A 21,992-nucleotide genomic window follows, 5' to 3' on the forward strand; every position below is an offset into this window, starting at 1 on the left:
CTCTCTCCCAGCACCTTGCTGTGTCAGACATGAAATCCAGGAAACATCATTCTCCAACAAGTCAGTCGACTGGGCATTGAGGATAAAATAGTGACTAAAACAGAGAAGCACTTGCCCTCTAGAGGCTTACAGTTCAGTAGGAAGTTTAAGAAAAATCCAGTAAACCAGCAAGTGTAGACTCGTGTTGGTGACAAATGCCAGGAAAGGGTGCATGAGGCGCAGGGAGTGAACGAGCTCCCTAAGAAGGGCCACGCACACTGAGGCCTAAAGGAGGAGAAGAAACCCACGCGGCATCCTGAGCCCGCCAGCTTCCAGCCAAACCACGTTCCATCCATGAAAGAAACTCAGCCTCCCTCCCCTTCTCTTCTCAGTGGCCATTTCTTCTGATACCCTTCTCTTCAAGAGCTAGAGAAACAGGCTCTTAAAAATAAACTCCAGAGACCAAAGAACTAAAACTACACAACTTTTTGGAAAGACACAGGCATAAATTTTCATGACCCTGGCAATAATTTTCAACAAAACAAAGGAGATACACTGGACTTCATTAAAGTTAAAATCTTTAAGGCCGGGCACGGTGGCTCAAGCCTGTAATCCCAGCACTTTTGGAGGCCGAGACGGGCAGTTCACGAGGTCAGGAGATCGAGACCATCCTGGCTAACACGGTGAAACCCCGTCTCCACTAAAAAATACAAAAAAAAAAAAAAAAAAGAAAACTAGCCGGGCGCAGTGGCGGGCGCCTGTGGTCCCAGCTACGCGGGAGGCTGAGGCAGGAGAATGGCGGGAACCCGGGAGGCGGAGCTTGCAGTGAGCGGAGATCCGGCCACAGCACCCCAGCCTGGGCGGCAGAGTGAGACTCCGTCCCCCCCAAAAAAAAAAAAGTTAAAGTCTTTAGACCTCAAGGGTTACCATCATCAAAGCGAAAAGACAACCCAAAGAATAAGAGAATATTTTTGCAAATTGTATTTGATAAGGAACTTGTATCTAGACCATATAAAGAACTATTATAACTCAGTAATACAAAGACAAACCAATTTAAAAATGAGCAAAAGGTCTTACCAGACCTTTCTCCAAAGAAGATATGCAAATGGTCAACGGGGGAAAAAAAGCAATGACGATGACAGTGGGTCCAAGTCACACCCAACAGGGTGGCTGAAATCACAAAGACGGACCATAGCAAGTGCTGGTGGAGCCCGAACCCATACTCACTGCTAGAGAAAATGGAAGATGGTCTAGCCATAGTAGCAAACACACTGGCAGTTTCTCAAAAGGTTAAACAAGGGTTACCACATAATCCAGCAATTCTACTCCTAGGAATATGCCTAAGAGAAGTGAAGGCATATGTCCACACAGAACCTTACACACACGTGCTCACAGCAGTTCACAGTGGAAACACCCTCCATGTCCATCAGCTGACGCATGGAGAAACAAATGCTGTCCGTCCACACGACTCAGAATATTTGGCAGTAAAGAGGAATGAAGTAATGACATATGCTACAAAGAAGGATGATCCCCAAAAACATTATGCTAAGTCAAAAGAAGCCAGTCACGAAAGACCAAATATTACATATAATTCCATTTATGTGAAGGCCCAGAACCGGCAAATCTACAGAGACAGAAGAACAAGTGCTTGCCTAAGACTGGGGAGGCAGCCAGAGGGTACTGGGTTTCTTCTGGGGATGATAAAATGTTCTACAAGCAATTGAGGTGATGGTTGTGCAACTCTGTGAATATATTAAAAACGACTGAATTGTATACTTTAAAATGGGTGAACTTCACGGTATGTGAAGTATAGCTCAAAAGTCACTAAAAACAATGACCCCTCACCCGAAGAGCCGAGTTGAGAATGGCTGTTTTGGCGAAAGGCACAATTCCACACGGTCTGCTCGAGAAAAGCCACCCGGAGAGCCGAGGCCATGGGGGAGGGTCAGTTGTGGGCTGCTCCTGGTGGCTGGTTCCCTCAGCGCCTGGGAACTTCCTGTGCCCAGCCTGGGCATCTGCTTCCACCCACGGATGGACAAAACCACAGCTCCATGTGGTTCAAGGTTGCAGCAAAGCAATATGCAGAGACTGAACAGCCTAAAGATCATTTTCAGTGCCACCCTACGAAGTTTAGCTGATCTCTACTGTGTTTATGTTCTACATTTCATCTCTCCCATCCACACCAAATTCCACCATTTACATGCAGAGTGGGCCTGGGAACGTGCCCCGCAAGCTGACTCCATGCGAGCCGCCCGAACACAAGGTGTAGAGCCCACACCCTATCTGTGCTCTGAGGTCCTCACAGCCTGAAGGCCAGAGATCCACCTCTCCCATCCTGGTGTGCCACCGTTCTAGACAGCAAAAACGGTGTACAGGAAAGGCACCAGAAGGAAGAAAAGCCACCTGGAAAGCTATGCTGAGAGCTATGGCAAAGTGAGCCCTCTCTTTCAGGGTATTTAAGGTATACTTTAAATGTGAATATGGCTCAGTTTACAATTGTAAAGAGACGGCAGTGTTCAAAGAAAATTGTGTGGCTTTTAGTGTGGCCTTCAGAACAGAAATCTAATACAAACGTATGTAAACTACTGACTGAGCTGTAAAGAACCCAGAAGCACCAATTAAAGCCCAATGCACTAATACCACTTGAGAAACCTCTGGACACAAAACGAATTGAGATGCTGCTGTTTTCCTGGCCATACGGGAAGAAGAGTATCAGGGCACTGCTACTTAGACCCCAGAAAATATGTCAATCTCCATCTCCATCTTTCTGAGAAAATCTATACAGACTGGAGAGCGTCCCAATGAGCAAACGCAGAGGCCCTCCCATCCTCAGAGATCGTTGTACCAGTGGACCTGCTGCTGAACCCTGTGCCAGACAGCAGGGACACTCTGCAACCACTGACTTTTCTAACAAAGTCTGGCTGAACCTGCAGCTAAAAACCGCCTATTAAATGCCCTCCCTCTTTTAACAGATAAATGCTAAGCTAACCATTTAAGAAAAAGTAGCCAGATTATGCTGTCCATGGCTCGCTTTTCTCTTTACTTTCATTTGCTATAAATTCACGGTAAACAAAACACAATCCCTAGCTTCAGGAATAACACAGGAAATTATTAATCTAAAAAAGAAAGTTCTTTGTGATTTTAGATCAGATTAAAAAAAAAAAAATCCCTTTATGACAGTGTAACAGGGGAGATGCTGTTGCAGGCTTCCCACAGGAAAGTTCCAGAGGCACTGAACTGAACACCAGAGAGAACACCCTAAGAAAGATGTACCGAGAGACAGACCATTCTGACTCTGAAGGGAAGTTCTGAAGCATCGATTAAATGTTTCATAAACCAAACACGACAAAGAAAAAATACACAAAACCAGAGTCACGTAAGAATTCTATTCTTTCTCCTATCATAAAAAGTAGATGGTTTAAAAGATAGGTCTAAAGCAACTAAAGACAATTACCCTAATCCCTTTTCTCAATCTATACCCAGCCACCTTTTAAACTCTAGAAAAAGAATAATGCTCTGTCAAAGGGACAGCCTGTCAAATAATGCTGTCAAAGGGAGACCCTCACAAGCATGGTCTCAGCTTTCTAAAAACCTGAAGTCACACTGTTCACAGGCCATGTGCTAAAGTTCAGATTCATCGGTATCTGGCCTCTTGATCTGCAACCTAAGGTTGATGGTGTCAAGGGGCCAATTAAGCCAGACCCCTGTACCTGTAACGATACTGTGAGAAACAGCCTAATGCTGAGTTTCTGTGGGTTGCCAGGTGGAGGTGTCAACTTGCCCTCTCGGGACCCCCCGGGGGACCTAGTTCCTTGTATTTTACCCCATAAAAGCACTTCACTAATTGCACACACGACTCCGACACTCCACAATGGTGTCCCTTTTCATGTTCAATCTGAAACCCTGCCTTGTAGGGCTCTGTTCCACCGGTGCCTCCTGACAATGCTGGACGACGATGTGGTGAGCCAGCTGGCTGAGTGATGAGGCCCTGGATTCGCCTGCACCAAGGGCAGCCAGCAGGAGAAGCGGAGGAGAGGAAAAGGGAAAAGACGCTCCAGAACACTTCACATCTCCAAGCAGAAGACCCAAGTCATCTCTACTGGACAGAGTGTGAGCACCGACAGGCAGGTACAAAACCACAGCGATGGATCCATTTTGGAATCTGGAGATGTAACAACCGTTAAACCTTCAATCCTTGCCCTCTGGTAAGTCCCTCTAGAGCTCCATTAATCATTAAGTGCTCGAACCACAGAACGACGCTTTTGGCCCAAATGAAATTCAGAAGTGAGCATTAAAGCTGTCATACGATTGTGTTGCTGGAGTCACAACTTCCACCTCTGGACTGCAAATAAATGCTACGGTTTTTTCTTCCCAAGTAAACAATGAGTAACAATGTATTAGTAACAACATATTAAGATAAATACCAGCTTGTGTACAGTGCATCAAAACAGGCAGAGGAGGCCAAGCGCGGTGGCTCACGCCTGTAATCCCAGCACTTTGGGAAGCCAAGGCAGGTGGATCACAAGGTCAGGAGTTCGAGACTAGCCTGGCCAAGATGGTGAAACCCTGTCTCTATTAAAAATACAAAAACTTAGCTGGGTGTGGTGGCGGGCACCTGTAATCCCAGCTACTCGGGAGGCTGAGGCAGAATTGCTTCAACCTGGGAGGTGGAGGTTGCAGTGAGCCGAGATTGTGCCACTGCACTCCAGTCTGGGCGACAGAGCGAGACTCCATCTCAAACAAACAAACAAAAAGGAGGTAGAGGAGACCCAGAGCCATCAGACAGAGTCTGCAGGGCCTCTTCAGCTACCTCCCCTGATACGGGACGGGCCTGTGATGCTGGACGTTTTTTCCATTTCCAATCAACCTTGTGTTCTTTCCCTCCTGGAAGGCAGCCGGAGTGCTGAAACAGGTATGTTCTTACAATCTGGTTCCTCATATTCACTTGCTCCCACTAGTTTAGTCTGCAATTCTACACGAAAGGGTAGAGCCTCCCAAGGTTACATTCTTTGGCACTTCGGGAGAGTACCGCTGGCTCAGCGTGGCCTCTGAATGTTAACAGTCTTTTCCTAGCCACTCCACTCTATGCAGACACCTTACTAAATGAGATTTTTTTTTTTGAAACTGCCTTTTGTCAATTAGCTGCTGCCAGTCAGCAGAAAGAGCCGCTCCTGTGCACACGAGCACGTGGGTCCAGGCACGAGGCCAGACCGTGAAGGGAGACCTCCAGTGAGGTGGCACCCCGGGGAAGACAGTCACAACACATGACACCCACACTTCCTTGCTCCAATCCAATCCAGGAGTCCTCTTCCTTTCAATCGACACTATTTCCCCCACACAGGGAAGGGAAGAACGGGTGCTACTAACGACTTCTCCCAGAAAACTCATGTTCTCACTCAGCATATCAACCAAACTCAAAGCAAAGCAGGCTGCAGCACGGGCCTTTCGGAATCGTGGCCACCAGCAAAACCATGCTGGGGAAGCCCCTCCCGAGGCGCAGCCCTAGTCTGAAGGCGCTGGGTGGGGTCTGCAGAGATGCTGCTGCCTGAAGGTCCGTCACGGAGCTCCTGGGGAAAGAGGTCAGAGAGCCAAGGTCCAGGATCTTCACCTCACTGCCATGGGTAGCTGTTTTTACAGCTTAAGAGACCCGCTAAGGCAGGCAGGAAATGTGTTACTTAAAAAGGGATCTTAGATAACCTCTTTTGTTCCCAGAGTTAGCTGTCAAATACATTTTTTAAACTTTTATGGCCACATGAGAAATATACTCAGAAACTGCAGAGAGACAAGGTGCTTCTGTGGACTGGATTGGCTTCGGCTCATTTTCCGTGCTGGCTGCAGTGGCCCAGCGAAAAACCAACAAGCCTGAGGCTTGCTACATACGAGATGGCTGACTTTGAGGTCAGCTTCACTCTCCAGGCCAAGGAGCACCAAGGAGCACCAAGAAGCACCGCCTGTGCCCGCCCTGCAGAGGGTGGCAAGGCAGGAGGTGGCCTGGGGTGGTCTGCCTACTCCACCCACGCTCTCACTCTGTCTGTCCCTGAGCCCTTTTCCTTTCACACTCTGAACACGGGGACACTGCCTCTCTGAAGAGCATACACCTGGGGCTTCACATCACGTGATGCAGGCACACGGAGGGCAGGCAGGGTGTGCAAAACCCAAGACGGTATTCAGAACCCTGGCCCCACAACCCCTCGACGTGAAAGCCCTTGGCAAGTAGCCACAGCAGACTCAGTGCTACACTCAGAAAATCAGACCAACAGATCAGGCGCTCTGTGAACACAGCCCATACACAGAAGCAACACACACAGAATGGTTAATAGTAATCTCGTCCCTCCTTTCTTCCTTCTCTCTGTGGGTGGGCCCGTCCCGGCCCGTCCACATGCAGGCAGCGAGGGACAGACGGGGATGGCAGCCCAGGAGCTAAAGCAACCATGGAACAGGGTTCTCACAGCAGAGACCCTTCCAGCCGCTACATCCCGAACACGCTGCTCAGCCAACAAAACTCCTCCGTGCACTCTGCCATGAGGAGCAGCAGCAGCTGGAGGCAGCAAGCTTACCTTCTGGAAAGGCAGCTTTACATACGCACCTCGGTCACAGGTAGAGCAAGGGAAGCCCTTCCGCATAGCTCGAAAATACAGGGGGCACAGCAGGTGAAGAATCTGCCCCCACCAGGTCCGAAACACCCCTGCACTGTACCAGAGACCTGCCCCATCAGCCTGGGCAGGGGTTTCTGCACCAGCCACCTAATTCAACACGGGCCCCAGCGCCCACAGCCACTCTCCACAGTGTGCTCAGTACACAGCCTGCCTCACTCCAGAATCTCTGGCCCGCTCTCAAATGGTTGCCACTTATTCCGTATATAAGAGCCCTGAGAGCAACTGCAAGGGACTCGCCTCACTCGTTTAGTCAAGGAGAAGCACCAAGAATTCAGCAGGCATCCCTGAGACTTTTTCTACCAAGTAACAATTCTTTCTCCCATGAAATGTCCTGTCACTTAAAGGCAGATGATTATTCAACGAAATTCCCGCCAATTAGTATTATAATAAATCACACTTCACTAATAAAGTTTCTAGAAAACACCCTGGTTGGCCAAAATCCTGTTGCTTTTTTGGTTCTGAGTGACATTTCAAGGAAACTTCACAATGAGATAAGCTGTCAGTATAATTAACTACATGCCAGGACCTCCAGAGTTTGGGTGTAGGCACTTTTTTTAGACACACACCAGGGTCTAACCCCCCTCTCTCTCCACTTGATTTGGCTCCTGCTCATCCCCGACCTCAACCCTGCAGGCCCGGCACGGGGGTCAGAAAACCACGGATGGGGACTACAGCCAGGAATGGTGTATATGTTTCCAAATCATTTTAAAAAGGAAAAAGGGCCAGGCATGGTGGTTCACACCTATAATCCCAGCACTCTGGGAGGCTGAGGCAAAAGGACTGTTCCAGGCCAGGAGTACGAGAAAAGCCTGGGCAACATAGTGAGACCCTGTCTCTCCAAAAAAAAAAAAATTCTTTTTCTAAATTAGCACACGTGGTGACACATGCTTGTAGTCCCAGTTACTTGGGTGGCTGAAGCAGGAGGATTGCCTGAGCCCAGGAGTTCAAGGCTGCAGTGAGCTATTATCACACTGCTGCATTCCAGGCTGAGCAAAACAGTGAGAACTATCTCCAAATAAATAAAGAAGAAAGGCAGGGAAAAAAAAAACAACAATTATCTGGAGATGGGCTAATTACATCAAATTTAAGTTTCAGGTCCGTACAAGTTTTACTGGCACACAGCCACGTCTGCTATACTACTTATGGCAGCTTCATGCTACAGCCACAAGGCTGAAGAGCTGCCACAGAAAGTGTACGGTCTGAAATATTAACTGCCTGGTCGTTTATGGAAAAGGCTTGCTGGCCCTGTGCCGGCACACACCGAGTTCACACCTGCGCTCTCTGTGGTCAGCTCCTTCCTGCCTTCAGGTCGCTCTGAGTGGCCTGGACCCCCATCTAGGGAAACCTTGCCCGACTTTGTCCTGTCTCTCTCCTTCACCGCTCTCGTCTCAAGCTGTCTTGTCCATTTACTTAGGAACTGTCTTTTCAGAAGAATGTAAGCTTCCTGAGGGTAGCTAACCTTGCCTGTCATTTCTATATTCCTGATGCCGAGTGGAACAGTGGAATATTTGTGAATCACATGAACACAGACCACCCTAGTCACATAAACTGAGCAGAGAGGTAATGAGACCCCAGCACCTCATCACCAGGGCTCCAGCTGAAGAGACTGCCTTGTCTAGCACCAGGACATAGTTTCCGCAGTATAAAACAAGCAACTAAATAAAACCTGTTATACTTCTCAAAGGTTCTAAGAGGTTATACATAACAAGTAAGTTGAGCTGTAAGTTAAGAACAGGACATGTTTTATGCTAAACGGAAGGGGCCACCTCCTGGCTTCCGGACATCAAGTGACAGGTGCCCGGCGCCTGCTCTGATCCTCCCCTCTGGTCTGTCCATCCCCATCACAGGCCCTGGCGGTTCGGCGGTATTCCACCCTGATCGAAACACAGCCTAATGACCTATATATAGCAAAGTCTTTTAAGCACTAATTAAAAATAACAGTCTGGCATTTGAAAACTCCTATAAACAAAAATGTAAGAGCTGAAATAAACAGCAACAGTTGCAAATCTGGTCTATGCTCAGGTGGGTAAAAAGCTACACGTCTCCTCTGGAGTTTTTCCATCACTCTTGAGTTTATGGGGTTTTAAAATGCCTAACAATGGCCATCTTACCTTTCGGTTAATAAGGAACGGGGCTTTTCTCAATTACTCCATTTTAATGATTATAAAATTCACTACAGTAATATTTAACCTAATATATCCCAAATATCACTAACACTATAATCAATCGGGAGACACTAAGCTATTTTGTCTTTCTTCATTCAATGTCTTCACTATTCATTGTGCATTTTATACTCACAGCACATCTCAACTCAAAATAGCTGCATTTAAGTGTTTAACAGCCACACATGGCTAATGGCTGCTACACTAGACTGCACAGCTTTAAAATGTTCAAAACCAAACTTACCTTTCTGCATGTTGGGAGTCTTACATAAAAGAGGTTTTCTGTTTAAGCTCTTGTTTTTACTTAAGATGTCTGAATACATTATTTACTATTTCGTACTTTTTTAAAACCCTGGAATTTGTCTTAGGATTCACACTGCATTCCTCACAATAAGGCAGAAGATATTAAGGACTAGATCACATTGCTTTCTCGCAAGCATCCAGTTGACTTTTCCAACTACAGCTGCTAGATTTAGTTTTCGTTTCCTTTACACATGGCTCCTTTCCTGCCCTGACTGAACACAACCAAGAAGCTCTGACACATCAGAGCCAAGTCTCCTTCATGGGCAACAGAACAGCACCACCGTCAGTCACACAATGACCCACCCAGGTTTACAACTCAAAAGCATTCCACTCATTCCTTTAGGAGACTTATGTCCATCTTTATGATTTAAGAAGAGGGAAACACTTGAAGACCTCAAAATACTCTGGTTAGAAGCGTAAGTACAATCAGATTAACGCACTTAGTTCTTCACTCACACAGCAGACACATGGGATTTTGCTAATAGAAAGGTGGTTTCAATAGTTTGGGGCTGCAATGGGATCACCATTCTTCACCAACAGTGGGATCTGCTGGTTAAACTCCGAGGGTGTTCCTGGTTACCTCTGCATCCTGATCCTGGAGGTGGTATGTCCTCTGGAGGCTTTGCAGAGTTCGGGGGCTCAGGGTCTTCTGCTCCAACAGATGCTCCAGAAGCAAGACCAGCTGGTCTGGAAGAAGCTAAAGACAAAACCAAACAGCCTATGAAAATGCTATTCAGCTGATGAGAAAGTAAACCCAAATGTTCAGACTGAAGACCGCATACCCAGGGTAACCTGGGTGCTTTCAGCGTATGTCGGCAACGTGGGAAGGCTGTGAAGCTGACTTTTGTGATTCCTCAGGGTGTATATTGTCTGTATTCCCAAAGACACTGCATTCCGGGGTCTGATTAGGCCCCGTTTTCCATGACTAATCATTTCAGTTTTACACTTAGAGCAGATCAAAACTGTGCTTATCTTAAAAAAACATTATCGTGGTTTACTGGATCTCTTCCTTTACAGCACGCATATACCAGAAAATGTAATTTAGCCTAGACAAAGATTCAAGGAGCCATCCAATTATAGGCAAACACCTGGAAATTTCACAGAAACAAGATGGGGCATTCATTCCCCTTTTCACCACATAAGCTCTGTAAATACACCTGCTGCACACTGAGAAATAAAGAGTACATACTGAAAGAACTGTCTTCCCTCCATTACGAAAATCATAAACTTATGATCCATTAAAAAGCTAAAAAGGCCGCATGCAACTATATGTGCCGCTGTATACACAGACACACCAGGTCACCCATATTCCTGAGTTCTCATACAGGAATGGTCAAAAGTGATGTTACAAGTTGAAGGCAAAGAGAGGAGGTAGTCTTTACATGGTACAAAAATAAAACACAATGTATGTGAAATACAAGAAATGAAGAGAAGCATGCGTAAGACTTCATCCGTGTTACTCGCTATGGGGCAGCAGGGCCAGGACTGGTGGCCCTGTGAGATGGGCCCTGTGGTGCACTGGAGGAATAATCAATTTGAGATATGCCTTGTAGGAAGTGAAACATATTTATTCTAAAATCAAGATTTTAAAATTTACCCTATGAATTCCATGGCTCTCTCTGCCGAGCTTCTCTCCATCCCTGTGTATGTGCAGATCATTCCCGTCAATCCAAATTACAGGTCTGGAAGCTGGTATCACATCAATAGTACATTCATAAGAACACCTGGATTTTAACTGCCACTTTCTGATGCTCTAAAACAATTTTTTAAAAGTACTGGTTTCCCTTCCTGCTCCTCATCTTTCTGCCCCCAAGTGTGCACTCTGCCTGACCCTCCCTATCCCTTACCCCCTCACTCATTCACACACACACTTACATTTTTCCAAAAGGTATGCAGGGGGCAACAGGTAGACAGCAAGTACTGCAAACACCACACCCACTGCACCATTCCACAAGTTATCTGTTTTCTCACCTCACCCTTCTAAGTTCTAAGAAAGCCCCACTTGCCTACAGACAGAGGCAGAAAGAAGGGAGACAGGCACCAATGCAATCACTTGGTTCTTGGGTATATTCTGTACTTCATAACATCGCTTCATCTGAAAGGCATGCTGTGGCTGTTCTCTCAGGAGAAACAGGGCGCCTTCAGCAAAACTGCAGTACAACCAGCATTGACTCCAACCCAAGGAATTACTAACGCTCCATTTCTTTTCATAAGAAGTCAAGTAATTGCAGCATGTTTTAAAGATATCAAATTACTACATAACTACTTGTAACAAAATCACCCATCTACCATACGATATTAAAAGGAAATCTGTTTTACAGAAGAGGCCAAACCCAGGCCCCAGCCTCTGGCAAGCCCCCTCACCATTCACACCGTGAACACTGCCGCGTGCGTGTGGTATCTAGCACTTCTGCCCAGGCAGCCCAGTGAGACTGTTTCCTTTCTCCCTCTGCCCTCCTCCTCCTCCTTGCTGTTCAACATCTCATCCCTCAGCCTCCTATGATGTTCCAAGAGAGGTGCTTTTCTGCAGGAGGCTGAGCCTTCAACCCATGGCCTCAAGCACCCCTAACCTGTCTCCTGGGGCTGCTGACTGAATGCCCTCCAGCCCTTGAGCCCTCTTCCCAGTGCCTTCCTTTTCACCCCAGTCGTGGGCTCTCCCCGCTTCATCTCACTACTACCCTTTGTTGTGCTGCTGTCAAACAGCAGCTCCACCAGGGGTACCCAGGCCAGGCCACCACAGGATGGAGACCTGCTCTAGTCCACAGACACTCAAAACTGGTGAGCAGCGTTTCTCAAGACAGACAGTCCGAGGACAACAGGAGCCTGGCATCGAGACCCCTCCAGACAAAGGCAGGCGGGGAACGGGCTCAGCCTCACAGAGAAGCGATTCTCGGCACCACCAGCACCTCGACCAGCAGAACACCCTTTGCCAGAAGAGGGGCCTCGTTTGCTAACTAAATACAGAAGGAACCAGTCCTGCCAAACTGCAGAATTACAGGGAGGGGGAGAGTAGAAAGAAAAGCATATCCCCATGTTATACACTTGTGCTTACAAAAAAGCCTCCTGTCAGAACTCTCATTTGGGATTTGGTTTAAACTAAAGAGACACACTGAGCAAAGAAACTCTGACTAAGACAACTAGCTTGGTCCTCAACTTACCCCAACTAGGTTTAACCAACAGATACAGCTCCAGTTTAAAATCCAACAATTACCAATACATGAACCTATAAAAATACCTGCATTCATACTTGTATATCTGAGCTTTCTTTTAAGCTGAAAGCTCACGCATCTCTACACAGAAACAGAACCAAAAGGATCAATGGAAGCTTTTGTCCTCTCCAACTTTTACACAATGAAAACCTTTAAAGCTATGCTCCCGGACTTAAGACCATGAGACGGAAGGGAGGGAGCACCCTGACTCTAATTTGAGAGAGGTGAGGAGCAAGGGTGGACACTCCCCTCAAGCATCTGCTCCCCTTAAAACAAGGCCCCGACCACAGCAGCTTCGTGCTCCCAGGTTTCTCTGAGTCCCATTCTTCTGAATAGATGTGAAATGACTCTCACTTAGTAAACAACCTGGAGCCATCCGACTTTTAGTTGTAACTATTCTAACTCGTAGCGGGGAATGTAGTTTCTGAAAAAAGTGGGGAAAAAAAAAAATCAGTGAACAAATGCTATTTTGGGACACAGATAATAAAACTGATAAAGCATCTTTTATTTGCAAAATACACATTACAACATTTTTAAAGGATGAGATAATAGACCTTAAAAAGAGGATATTGAAGCAAAAATGTAGTTAAATAGCTTCAATACATTTCTCTTTGTAAAATAAACATTTGCTCCCCGTAAAGCCACCCTACAAATGAAAAGGTAGTGGTAATGTAATCAACCAAAATGTTTGTAAAGCAACCGAAAGAGACCACGTATCAGCAGACGTGCTCAAGGCAGGCAGCACCGCGTGGGGTGGTGCGAGGAGCCCAGGGCAGGCACGGGGGAGTGGGACATGCTATGTGGACCACTCCACTTCCACCCACGTGGAAATCAGAGCAAACTTCACATGACTTCTAGGCCAACTGCGTTTATTTACTCATTTTAAGATTAACTAAATTTTAGACTGAAAGGCCAGCTGTGTGTAACACAGCAGCACTGGCAGGAGAGAAATAAGGCTTTGGTCGTACCACAGAGTGATCGTGAAAAATAAAGGACCTCACCTCCGAGCATCACCACCTAAGAAAGTAGCTCCTTCTTCAAACATTATAAAAACAACTTGCCTTTATTTCTAGGGGCCTAACAGTGCTCACACCCACAGTTCAACAGTGACAGGAATGCAAAAGTCCTTTCCTTTGCATAAACAAGAAATTCATGATGGGGTTATTTTTTCCATATGGAGACCAGCTCAATATTTTTAAAATGCATCTGCCTCGGAAATTTACACAAAATAGGACTACAAGGTGCCAAAGTGGTGTGGGTATTTGCAAGAGAACTTCACAGAACTATAAAACTTACTGAAATGAATACAAGAAATAAAATGCTACACGAGGTCAGTCAAGTACAAACGCTGCTTGTTAAGGATTTTAGAAGTCTGTGTTCTACTCTAAACATGGAAGATTTCAATAGTTGCTAAATACTAAGAACTGTACAAAGAAAAAAGTCCACCGCATGTTTTTCCCAACTTCAGAGTCGACGCAAGCTGTACGACTTACAATGGTTTGGGAGAGTTTTCATGCATGCTCTTGGAAAGAAAACATGAATTTTCCAAACCCACCCTCCTAAACTAGAGGCAGCTCAACAAAAAAAAAACCCTGACTCTCCCAAAAGCCTCTTACTGCTGTCATGGGGGCATCACTCACTCTGCGCTCCCAGAAGACCACCCACGCAACTGAGGTCCCGCCACCACGTCTTCCATCAGCATGATCAGAACAGGTCAGCTCACCTCCTGCATCGGACATGTCTCACGGCTGACCTTGCAGAGGCAGGGCCTGTGACAAGAGACCAGCGAATGGAACCTCCAAGCCCCACCGCCTGCAGCCCTCCGACAGCAGAGGAGAGCACCTCCAGGCGCGGCCCAGCTGGTGTGCCGCTGCCTCACACCAAGAAAGTCACTGCGCAACTCCCCAGACAGAGAATAAGCCTGGGACTAAGGCAGCCACGGGCTGACAGTGGCGTGAGTTCTATTATTACCCCATTATCACTCTGGGATCTGTGCCTAAATGAAGCATGCTTCCTCCCTGATGCCATTTCCTTTTATCCTGGCTGGAGACTAAAAGCGGATCAATGGGGGCAATACATATGATGTCACTTCAATTTACAGCCATGGCCTCCCCCTCTCCAGTCTGTCTGAAACACACAGAAAGATCAATTCTTCCCAAAAATGGTTAAAAAATGCTTAGGGAGCATTCTTCTTCCAGAAAAGCATTCTCTGCTATATTTGTCTATGTTACTATGCAGGGAACTGTTTACATGGAACAAAAACAGAAGAAACGGTGGGGAGGGGGAAATCTCAAATTCTGTATGCTGGAGACTTGCTGGCTGAAATTCAACACAAGCAGGGTCCTTTGAAAGTCACATGCAGAAGGCCTTCGGGCAGAAGCACAATAGAAACCAGTTTTCTTTTGCCCCTTGGATTAAAAGGTGATCCCACTGACATAAAATATCTTTCATTTTATAGAGTTCCCCAAAGTCAGACAAATCCCCTTTCACTCTTCCCAGAAAACACACCCACCACCTTAGCAGACCCTCAGGTTGCCCCTCCAGTCCACAGGTATAGGAGGAAACAGCATCCACTCACGGTGCCCTCATTAAAGGAGGCGGAAAGCTTGGCTACAGGACACGAGACAGAACTTATAAACTAAGTCACCTTCCAGACTCGGCTCTGAACCAAATAAAACACAGAGAAAATCTCTACGCTGCATAAATTTTCACGTGGTGCGTTTCGACAATAAGGCAAAATTAAGATATAATCAATGAAGTTCCTCAAAACAAAACCAAGAGTTCTCCCTCCTCATAACCCAAAAAGAAACAGAAAATGTTCAGAGCCACAGAACCCAGGTGCAGTCAGCCTTTACTGCCCACACACTAGCCAGGCCACAGTCTTCAATAAATGGTCTTCTTCCATCTGTTACTTTTTAAATGATAAACATTTCTAAGAAACAAAAGTAGACAATTTAGTAATACGTACACATACCAGGGTGTCTGCCCAAGAGCCTGCCTACTAGGATATCATGACAGAACTGAAATGTATTTATTCTAAATTAGTAATTTGTATAATGGAAACATACAACTGGTTTGAACTGCTGCTGAAAACACAATTCAGAAAAGAAAAACCTCTATATGTTGAAGCAAAAACTTAACATATTTTAAAGAACTGCCAAAACTTACAAATAGAAGTATCTACTGTTCACATTATTTGTGTGGCATAAAATTGGATTTGCCAGCAAAGGAAGTCACCAAATAATTAAGAGAAAAAAAATTTTCTTCAAAATAAAGAAAATCAATCAATTGGTGCATATTTGTCCAGCAGAATCAGTTATTTCTGATTACCAAACATCGTTAGGGAGTATATCTATAAACAAATTTTGGAAAGAAAATTCATGTAGCAGCAAATATTCATACAGCTCATTTTATACAGAGAAAACCATATTCATTAGATTTTTGGGAAATTCTAATAGTTACAGTTCAAGAAGATTACTGCAAATTTTGAGCCATGGTTTGCTTGTGAAGTTTCTAAAAGTGGCACCACAGAACCTAAAACAGATACATATCATCATTAGCAAATACTATCTGAAATAATTTATTGGCATAATTCTCACGTTTCCAGATTGTAAGGGTCAAATGTTGCCGTGCTATCATTCCCCTAACTCTTGCTAAAAGCATATACTATACGCAATCTAACACAAAACATATTATTTAAATGACAAGATATGCACTCCTCTGGTCAACTGGATCTCGTACAACCATGTGTACCTTAATATTTTATGTTATTATATATGTTGGAAGCATCATAAACACTCAAACTGAAAATGTCCAAGTATTTCACAAGAGATGCGTGGGATCCTTGTGTCTACCTCTCTGACCCCAGATCCTGCCAGACCAATTACAAGGGGCCAAAGGGAAAACATTCCTGATCTGAATTTCATGCTTCTCAAGAAAATCATCACTCACGAAACAGAAACTGTAAACTCCTAAGTGATTCCGTCTATTCACCCTGCCACGACAACAATGGCATGTTTAATATACGGCTTGTTTAATATTCCTAAAGAAATTGGAATACTTTAAAGTATATTTCTAACTCTTCTTGCATTCACATTTTCATAAAATTCCTTCTTTTGTTTCCTTAGAATTTATGCTTTTGCCACAAGTGGTAGCTCATGCCAGTAATCCCAGCACTCTGGAAGGCCTAGACAGGAGAATGGCTTGAGCCCAGGAGTTTCAGACCAGCCTGAGCAACACAGTGAGATTTCGCCCCCTACCCACCCCCAAAATTAGGTGTGGTGGTATGCGTCTGTAATCACAGCTATTTGGGAGGCTGAGGAGGGAGGATCATCTGAGCCCAGCAGTTGGAGGCTGTGGTGAGCTACGATTAATCCAGTAGACTTCAGTCTGGGCAACAGAGCAAGACTCTGTATCCAACAACAACAACAACAAAAAGAATTAATGCTCTTACCTAAATTAATAACGGTGTACTTAATACTTGATGTATTTATCTTGAAGGAGAGTATACATTTTATAATTCTGAGTTCCTAATTTACAAACAGTGACACTTGCTAACTCCAGTTAGCCCAGCATATGAATATACCTTTACTGTAAAAAAAACGGTTGGCTGAGTCTATGAATCAAAACATCCTACATGGTATGTAGCCATGAAATGGAATACTACGTAGCTATTAAAAGAATTAGATGGAATTATTTTTGTAATATGGGAAGATGGCAAGAAATGTTTTTAGAAAAAAGGTTCAGAATTGGCCGGGCGCGGTGGCTCAAGCCTGTAATCCCATCACTTTGGGAGACCGAGACGGGCGGATCACAAGGTCAGATCAAGACCATCCTGGCTAACACGGCGAAACCCCGTCTCTACTAAAAATACAAAAAACTAGCCGGGCGAGGTGGCAGCGCCTGTAGTCCCAGCTACTCGGGAGGCTGAGGCAGGAGAATGGCGTGAACCCGGGAGGCGGAGCTTGCAGTGAGCTGAGATCTGGCCACTGCACTCCAGCCTGGGTGACAGAGCGAGACTCTGTCTCAAAAAACAAAAAAAAAAAGGTTCAGAATAAAATGTAGACTATGGTTGAATTTGTGTAAATTACATTCTAAAGACACATAATAAGAAAATAAGGAATGCTTTGTGTCAACTGTTTCTCTGAGTAACCTACCTGAACTCTCTGCCCTCTCCTCTGTCCATTTTTCTGCTTCCAGCTCAAGCTGAAATATTTTTCTGAAATCATGCTACAAGTATTTCCTAATAATTCACTTAAAAGAGAGATCTACCTTATGAAGAAATTCATTACCACAACTAAACCTAAGAACACTGAAAGTGATTGGAGCATGTGCTGTAACCAAGTGCTGAACCAGGCAACCAGAAACCAGGCATTTCTCTAAAGCTGGTCCGGTAGTTATGGACCTTCTAGCACTAAGTGTGCACCGAGAAACCTATCATTGTCTCTCCAGTCTTAGTCATAACATTTTAACATTGGTTCTGTGCAAGCAGCAATCAAAAAGTGGAAGAATTTTAAAATTTCCAAATATTCTGTAAATAGATATATAGGAAGCACAGCATCAGTCACATGCTCAGGTTTTTACGCTGTCACTTAGAATACTAATAAATTATAAAATACCTTCAGATTTTTTTCCCAAGGGAAAAAATCAGTAATTTCATCCAAACCCAGAATTTCCTCCTTTCTATAACTTCCTACATTACTCCAGTATGTCAAAAATCAAAATCAGATGGTGTAGGATTATTTATTACAAATTTAGTGATTTTAGTTAATAATTATATCGACATGATTCTTCCTTGGTTAAATGCTTTTTATACGGCCCTGTATTCCTGGTGAACAGTAATCTATACAATGCACAAAATTACTGTGTTCATATGGACAAACAGGCAATCATCCTACCATTCAGTGTGATAACACAGTTTTTCCTCTAAATTAGAAGGGATTAGCAAATAGGGGGGAAAAACTCAGCTCTCACAGAAAATACCTATCTTCAGAATTTCATGTACAGAAAATAGGATCCTCTCCTTTGAGTTTAAACAGGAATCACTGAATTCCAAGAAAACTATATTTTAACTTCTATAAAAAGAATGTACATTTTTAAGGTGTGTCTTAAATATTGGAACCAGATTTTGCTCATTTCATGTGCTATCTACCCACATCCTTGATAGTCAAATGCTCATCACATTGAAATAAAGGACTTGATGCCCAATATAGTAAGAAGAAATAATGAGGTAACAATGTCGCCTGCAAGGAGAGCTGCCAATGAACAATCTGGTGATTTAAAGTAATTTATCAAAAGCAAATTTATACAGCAACACACGAAAATTCAGACCAGGAGTGATTCTCATCCCTCAACAAGAACATATCTAAAAAATATAAATTCATCAACTTAAAGTTTCATAAACATCCTTTACAGTACAGATCTGGTTGATGATTCTTCATCTTTAAAAAGCTAATGGTAAAATGACTGAAATGCCTCTTTAAATGTAACAAACTGTAATTAATGAAATGATAGCTCTGCAGTGTTTTTAGAGAGCAAACAGACGGGTTGTATGAGGAGTTATTAACAGTCTAGTTTGCTTTATTGTGCAAAAACTCAACTGTATGTCTCAGAGAGATCTCTCCCTTTGCCTTCCATAGTCTCCTTGTTAAAATTTACTATTAAGGATTAAGGGTTTTTTAAAATCAAAACTCACAGTTAAAAAAAAATATGGCTGGGCACAGTGGCTCAAGCCTGTAATCCCAACACTTTGGGAGGCCGAGGCACATGGATCATAAGGTCAAGAGATCAAGACCATCCTGGTCAACACGGTGAAACCTCATCTCTACTAAAAATACAAAAATTAGCTGGGTGTGGTGGCGTGTGCCTGTAGTCCCAGCTACTTGGGAGGCTGAGGCAGGAGAACCGCTTGAACCTGGGAGGCGGAGTTTGCAGTAAGTGGAGATCACCCCATTGCACTTCCGCATGGGCAACAGAGCGAGACTCCGTCTCAAAAAAAAAAAAAAAAAAAGTAAGCCACGAAAACATTTTAGAGATAATGACATAACAGTTGCTAAGTGAGAAAAAGAACAGCAACAAAAGGACAGAGAAACCAAGTCAACCACTCCGATCCTCAGGTTAGACAAGTGATTCAAGTACGGACACACACACACACTCTTAGCAAATCCTGAAGCAGGAAACATAATTTATCAATTAATTTCACTCTCGGGTATTGATTCTGGAGTGGGAAACACTAACATTCCATTACTCTCAGTTCCCGTCCTTTCTTGTGCGTAGACACACAGTCAAGACAACATAAATATCTTTTTGGTCACATTTTATTTTCTAATATTCTTTATTTTCTATCAAATCCAAACTAAGCATAAATTTCAGCTGCATGTCTACAATTTGTCAGGTGGTTTCTGCCATCAAGTTGACAAAGCAACCTGTCCATTTGTAGGGACAGCCAATCACAACTAAGGAGCAGGGGGGAGATAGGGAGCATGGTGAGTCCAACTACATGAAGGATTGCTGGAAAAATAATGGAACTTGTTTTCATTTAATAAAAATGTGTTGCGAGTACTGTACAATCTCCTATCCAAAGTTTCAGTTTTATTTCACAGAATGATTTAATGTCTACAAGGCATAGGAGTCACATTTCCTCCAAATTCTGCACAGTTTTGGATTCTCGTCCAGACAGTTTACACACTAGATTAACTGTGAAAAGTGTTATGAGGAATAGAGCAAAGGATTAATTCCTTAACAGCCTCTTGGACATGTAGGGAAATTCACGCTATTGAAGATAAAATGAATTTAATTTCAGGAGAACAAGGGCAGAAGTCTCAGATTTTCCAGACATGTTTAACTTTCCTACATTCCATAGGACAGAAAAGGCTGCCTTGCCGATGTGTATTCTGTGAGAGGGTGATGCGAACATCGAATCTGTCTGCCCTGAAGTTACACATTTGCACAAATAGCTGAATAATTCATAAACTAAGGTACTGCCTATCAGGACAGAAACTATTTTCAAGGAAACAGACAGAAACAGTGTTATAAAAGTGTTCTTCTATGTCAAAACGTCACCTTACTGCTATGAGTTTAGACATAATCTTAGGTCTACTCTGAGTTCCAGCCTGGACCCAGAGCCTGGAGTAGCCTGAAGTTGTCAGAGGAGCAGGGGATCTGAAATGAGACTTTGCTGCCAAGAAAGTATTCTCTTACATAATTTCAAGTACTTGAAAGTCAATCAACGAGTCTTCAAAAATGCAAAATAGATACTTACAAGTGGTGGTTAACTATGGATGTAAAATCCTGGTAGGTCTTTTCATAGGTGTTGGTATGAACATGATTAAAACCTAAGATGTGCTTTCTAGCAATAATCTAAATTCTCAAATGTATGCAACACTTTAGGAAATTTTTTTCAGACAAATTTCGCAAAAATGGTTAAGTTTCAACACTTCTAGTATTTCTGTATCTTCCTTTACATATGTAAAATGTGCTTCTACAAGAAAAAGTATTTTATTGGAATTTTACTTTGATGTTAAAATGTAACATTTTCTATAACTTCCAGAAGTTACAGGAATAACATTTCTAAGCTTTCTGATTATTTAAATTTTAACGGAAAACAGTCTATAGAAAACCATACTTTCTCTCCCTCCCCTCAGTATTCCTATTTATCTGCAGAAATTAAGAATTTATCTTTAAAAAAGAGGCTAAAATGAAACATAGGCTTTTAATTTTCTTATATACATTAAGCTGAAAAAGAAGCAAAACTTTTAAAATGCTCCTGTGGCTACTGCTTGCATCCCGCATTTTTACAGAATTTTCCTTTAACATATCAGAGTTCCAACGGAGCAACTATAACCTCCACCTTATACTCCAAAGTGAAGCTTGACTCCTTTAAAACAAACCGGCTTGAAAAACCAGTGAGCACAGATCCTCAAAAAGTGAAGTGGATAAACAAACTCTAAATGTTCTAAGAACCACTTTTCTTCTGATTTCACGGTACAGATCCTCATCTAGGAATTTCACAAGGAAGAGCTAACTCTGACAGAGAAATGTCTGAAACCTCACAAGCTGCCCCTCTCTGGGCAGCCCAGCCCTGTCCCCTAGAGCCGGAGTCTACAGCAGGCTCCACCGGCGGCGGCGCAGGCGAGGCCCCGTCTGGGAGAGCGCGGAGCCGGCCTGGGCAACAGGAAGGCAGGAGGGCCCGAGAGTCGGGCTGACGCGCGTGGCTGCAGAAATCCCAAGCCTGACCTGCAAGGTATGTCACTAGCTCCCTGCTGGATTTCTGCTTCGTGTGAACGTTCCTGAGCGCCCCAGAACGTGCGTGTGCCTGGCCGTTTTGATTTGAAAGCCTGGTAAATAACACACGCGCGAACTCACAACTCCGACGCCTATGCCCTCGAATGCACTCTGAATTTAAAAGGTTCCCCGCCAGCTTGGAAGAAAGCACAAGCAGCAGCAGCCACTCAGCAACCTCCCACAGCGCGCCCGAGGGACACAGCAGCCCCGCTCCCACCCTCCGCGTCACCTGGCGGCGGCAGCACGGGCTAGGAGCCGAGGGCAGGCGTGGGGGCCGCGCGAGGAACAGTCCGCGGTCCCCGCGCGCCCCTGCGGCGCGAGGCCGAGGGCGGGGAGCCCGCGCTGCTCTGGTCCCTCTGGTCCCTCTGGTCCCGGCCGGCGGGCTAGGCCGCGCTCGGTCC

The 21,992-nt window shown here is 44.5% G+C and overlaps 1 protein-coding gene across 6 annotated transcripts in view; it reads right to left on the reverse strand.

The window, feature by feature from the left end:
• AOPEP (aminopeptidase O (putative)) overlaps positions 1–21,992 on the reverse strand; it is an 83,618-nt gene that overhangs the window by 17,574 nt on the left and 44,052 nt on the right. For 3 of the 6 annotated variants that reach the window (XR_001885474.1, XM_017871526.1, XM_017871528.1), the window contains one exon: positions 9,681–9,797. Coding sequence is in view for 5 of the 6 variants with exons in the window: in XM_017871526.1 (XP_017727015.1) it covers positions 9,681–9,797 (117 nt within the window). In the remaining variant the exon portion in view is untranslated. Of the gene's footprint in view, positions 1–9,680; positions 9,798–10,697; positions 10,790–13,949; positions 14,334–21,992 lie in introns of those variants that run through there. The other 3 variants (XM_017871523.1, XM_017871524.1, XM_017871527.1) reach the window with 3 other exon arrangements.

This window comes from Rhinopithecus bieti, unplaced genomic scaffold (genome assembly GCF_001698545.2).
Source record: "Rhinopithecus bieti isolate Rb0 unplaced genomic scaffold, ASM169854v2 scaffold_6063, whole genome shotgun sequence".
NCBI lineage: Eukaryota > Metazoa > Chordata > Mammalia > Primates > Cercopithecidae > Rhinopithecus > Rhinopithecus bieti.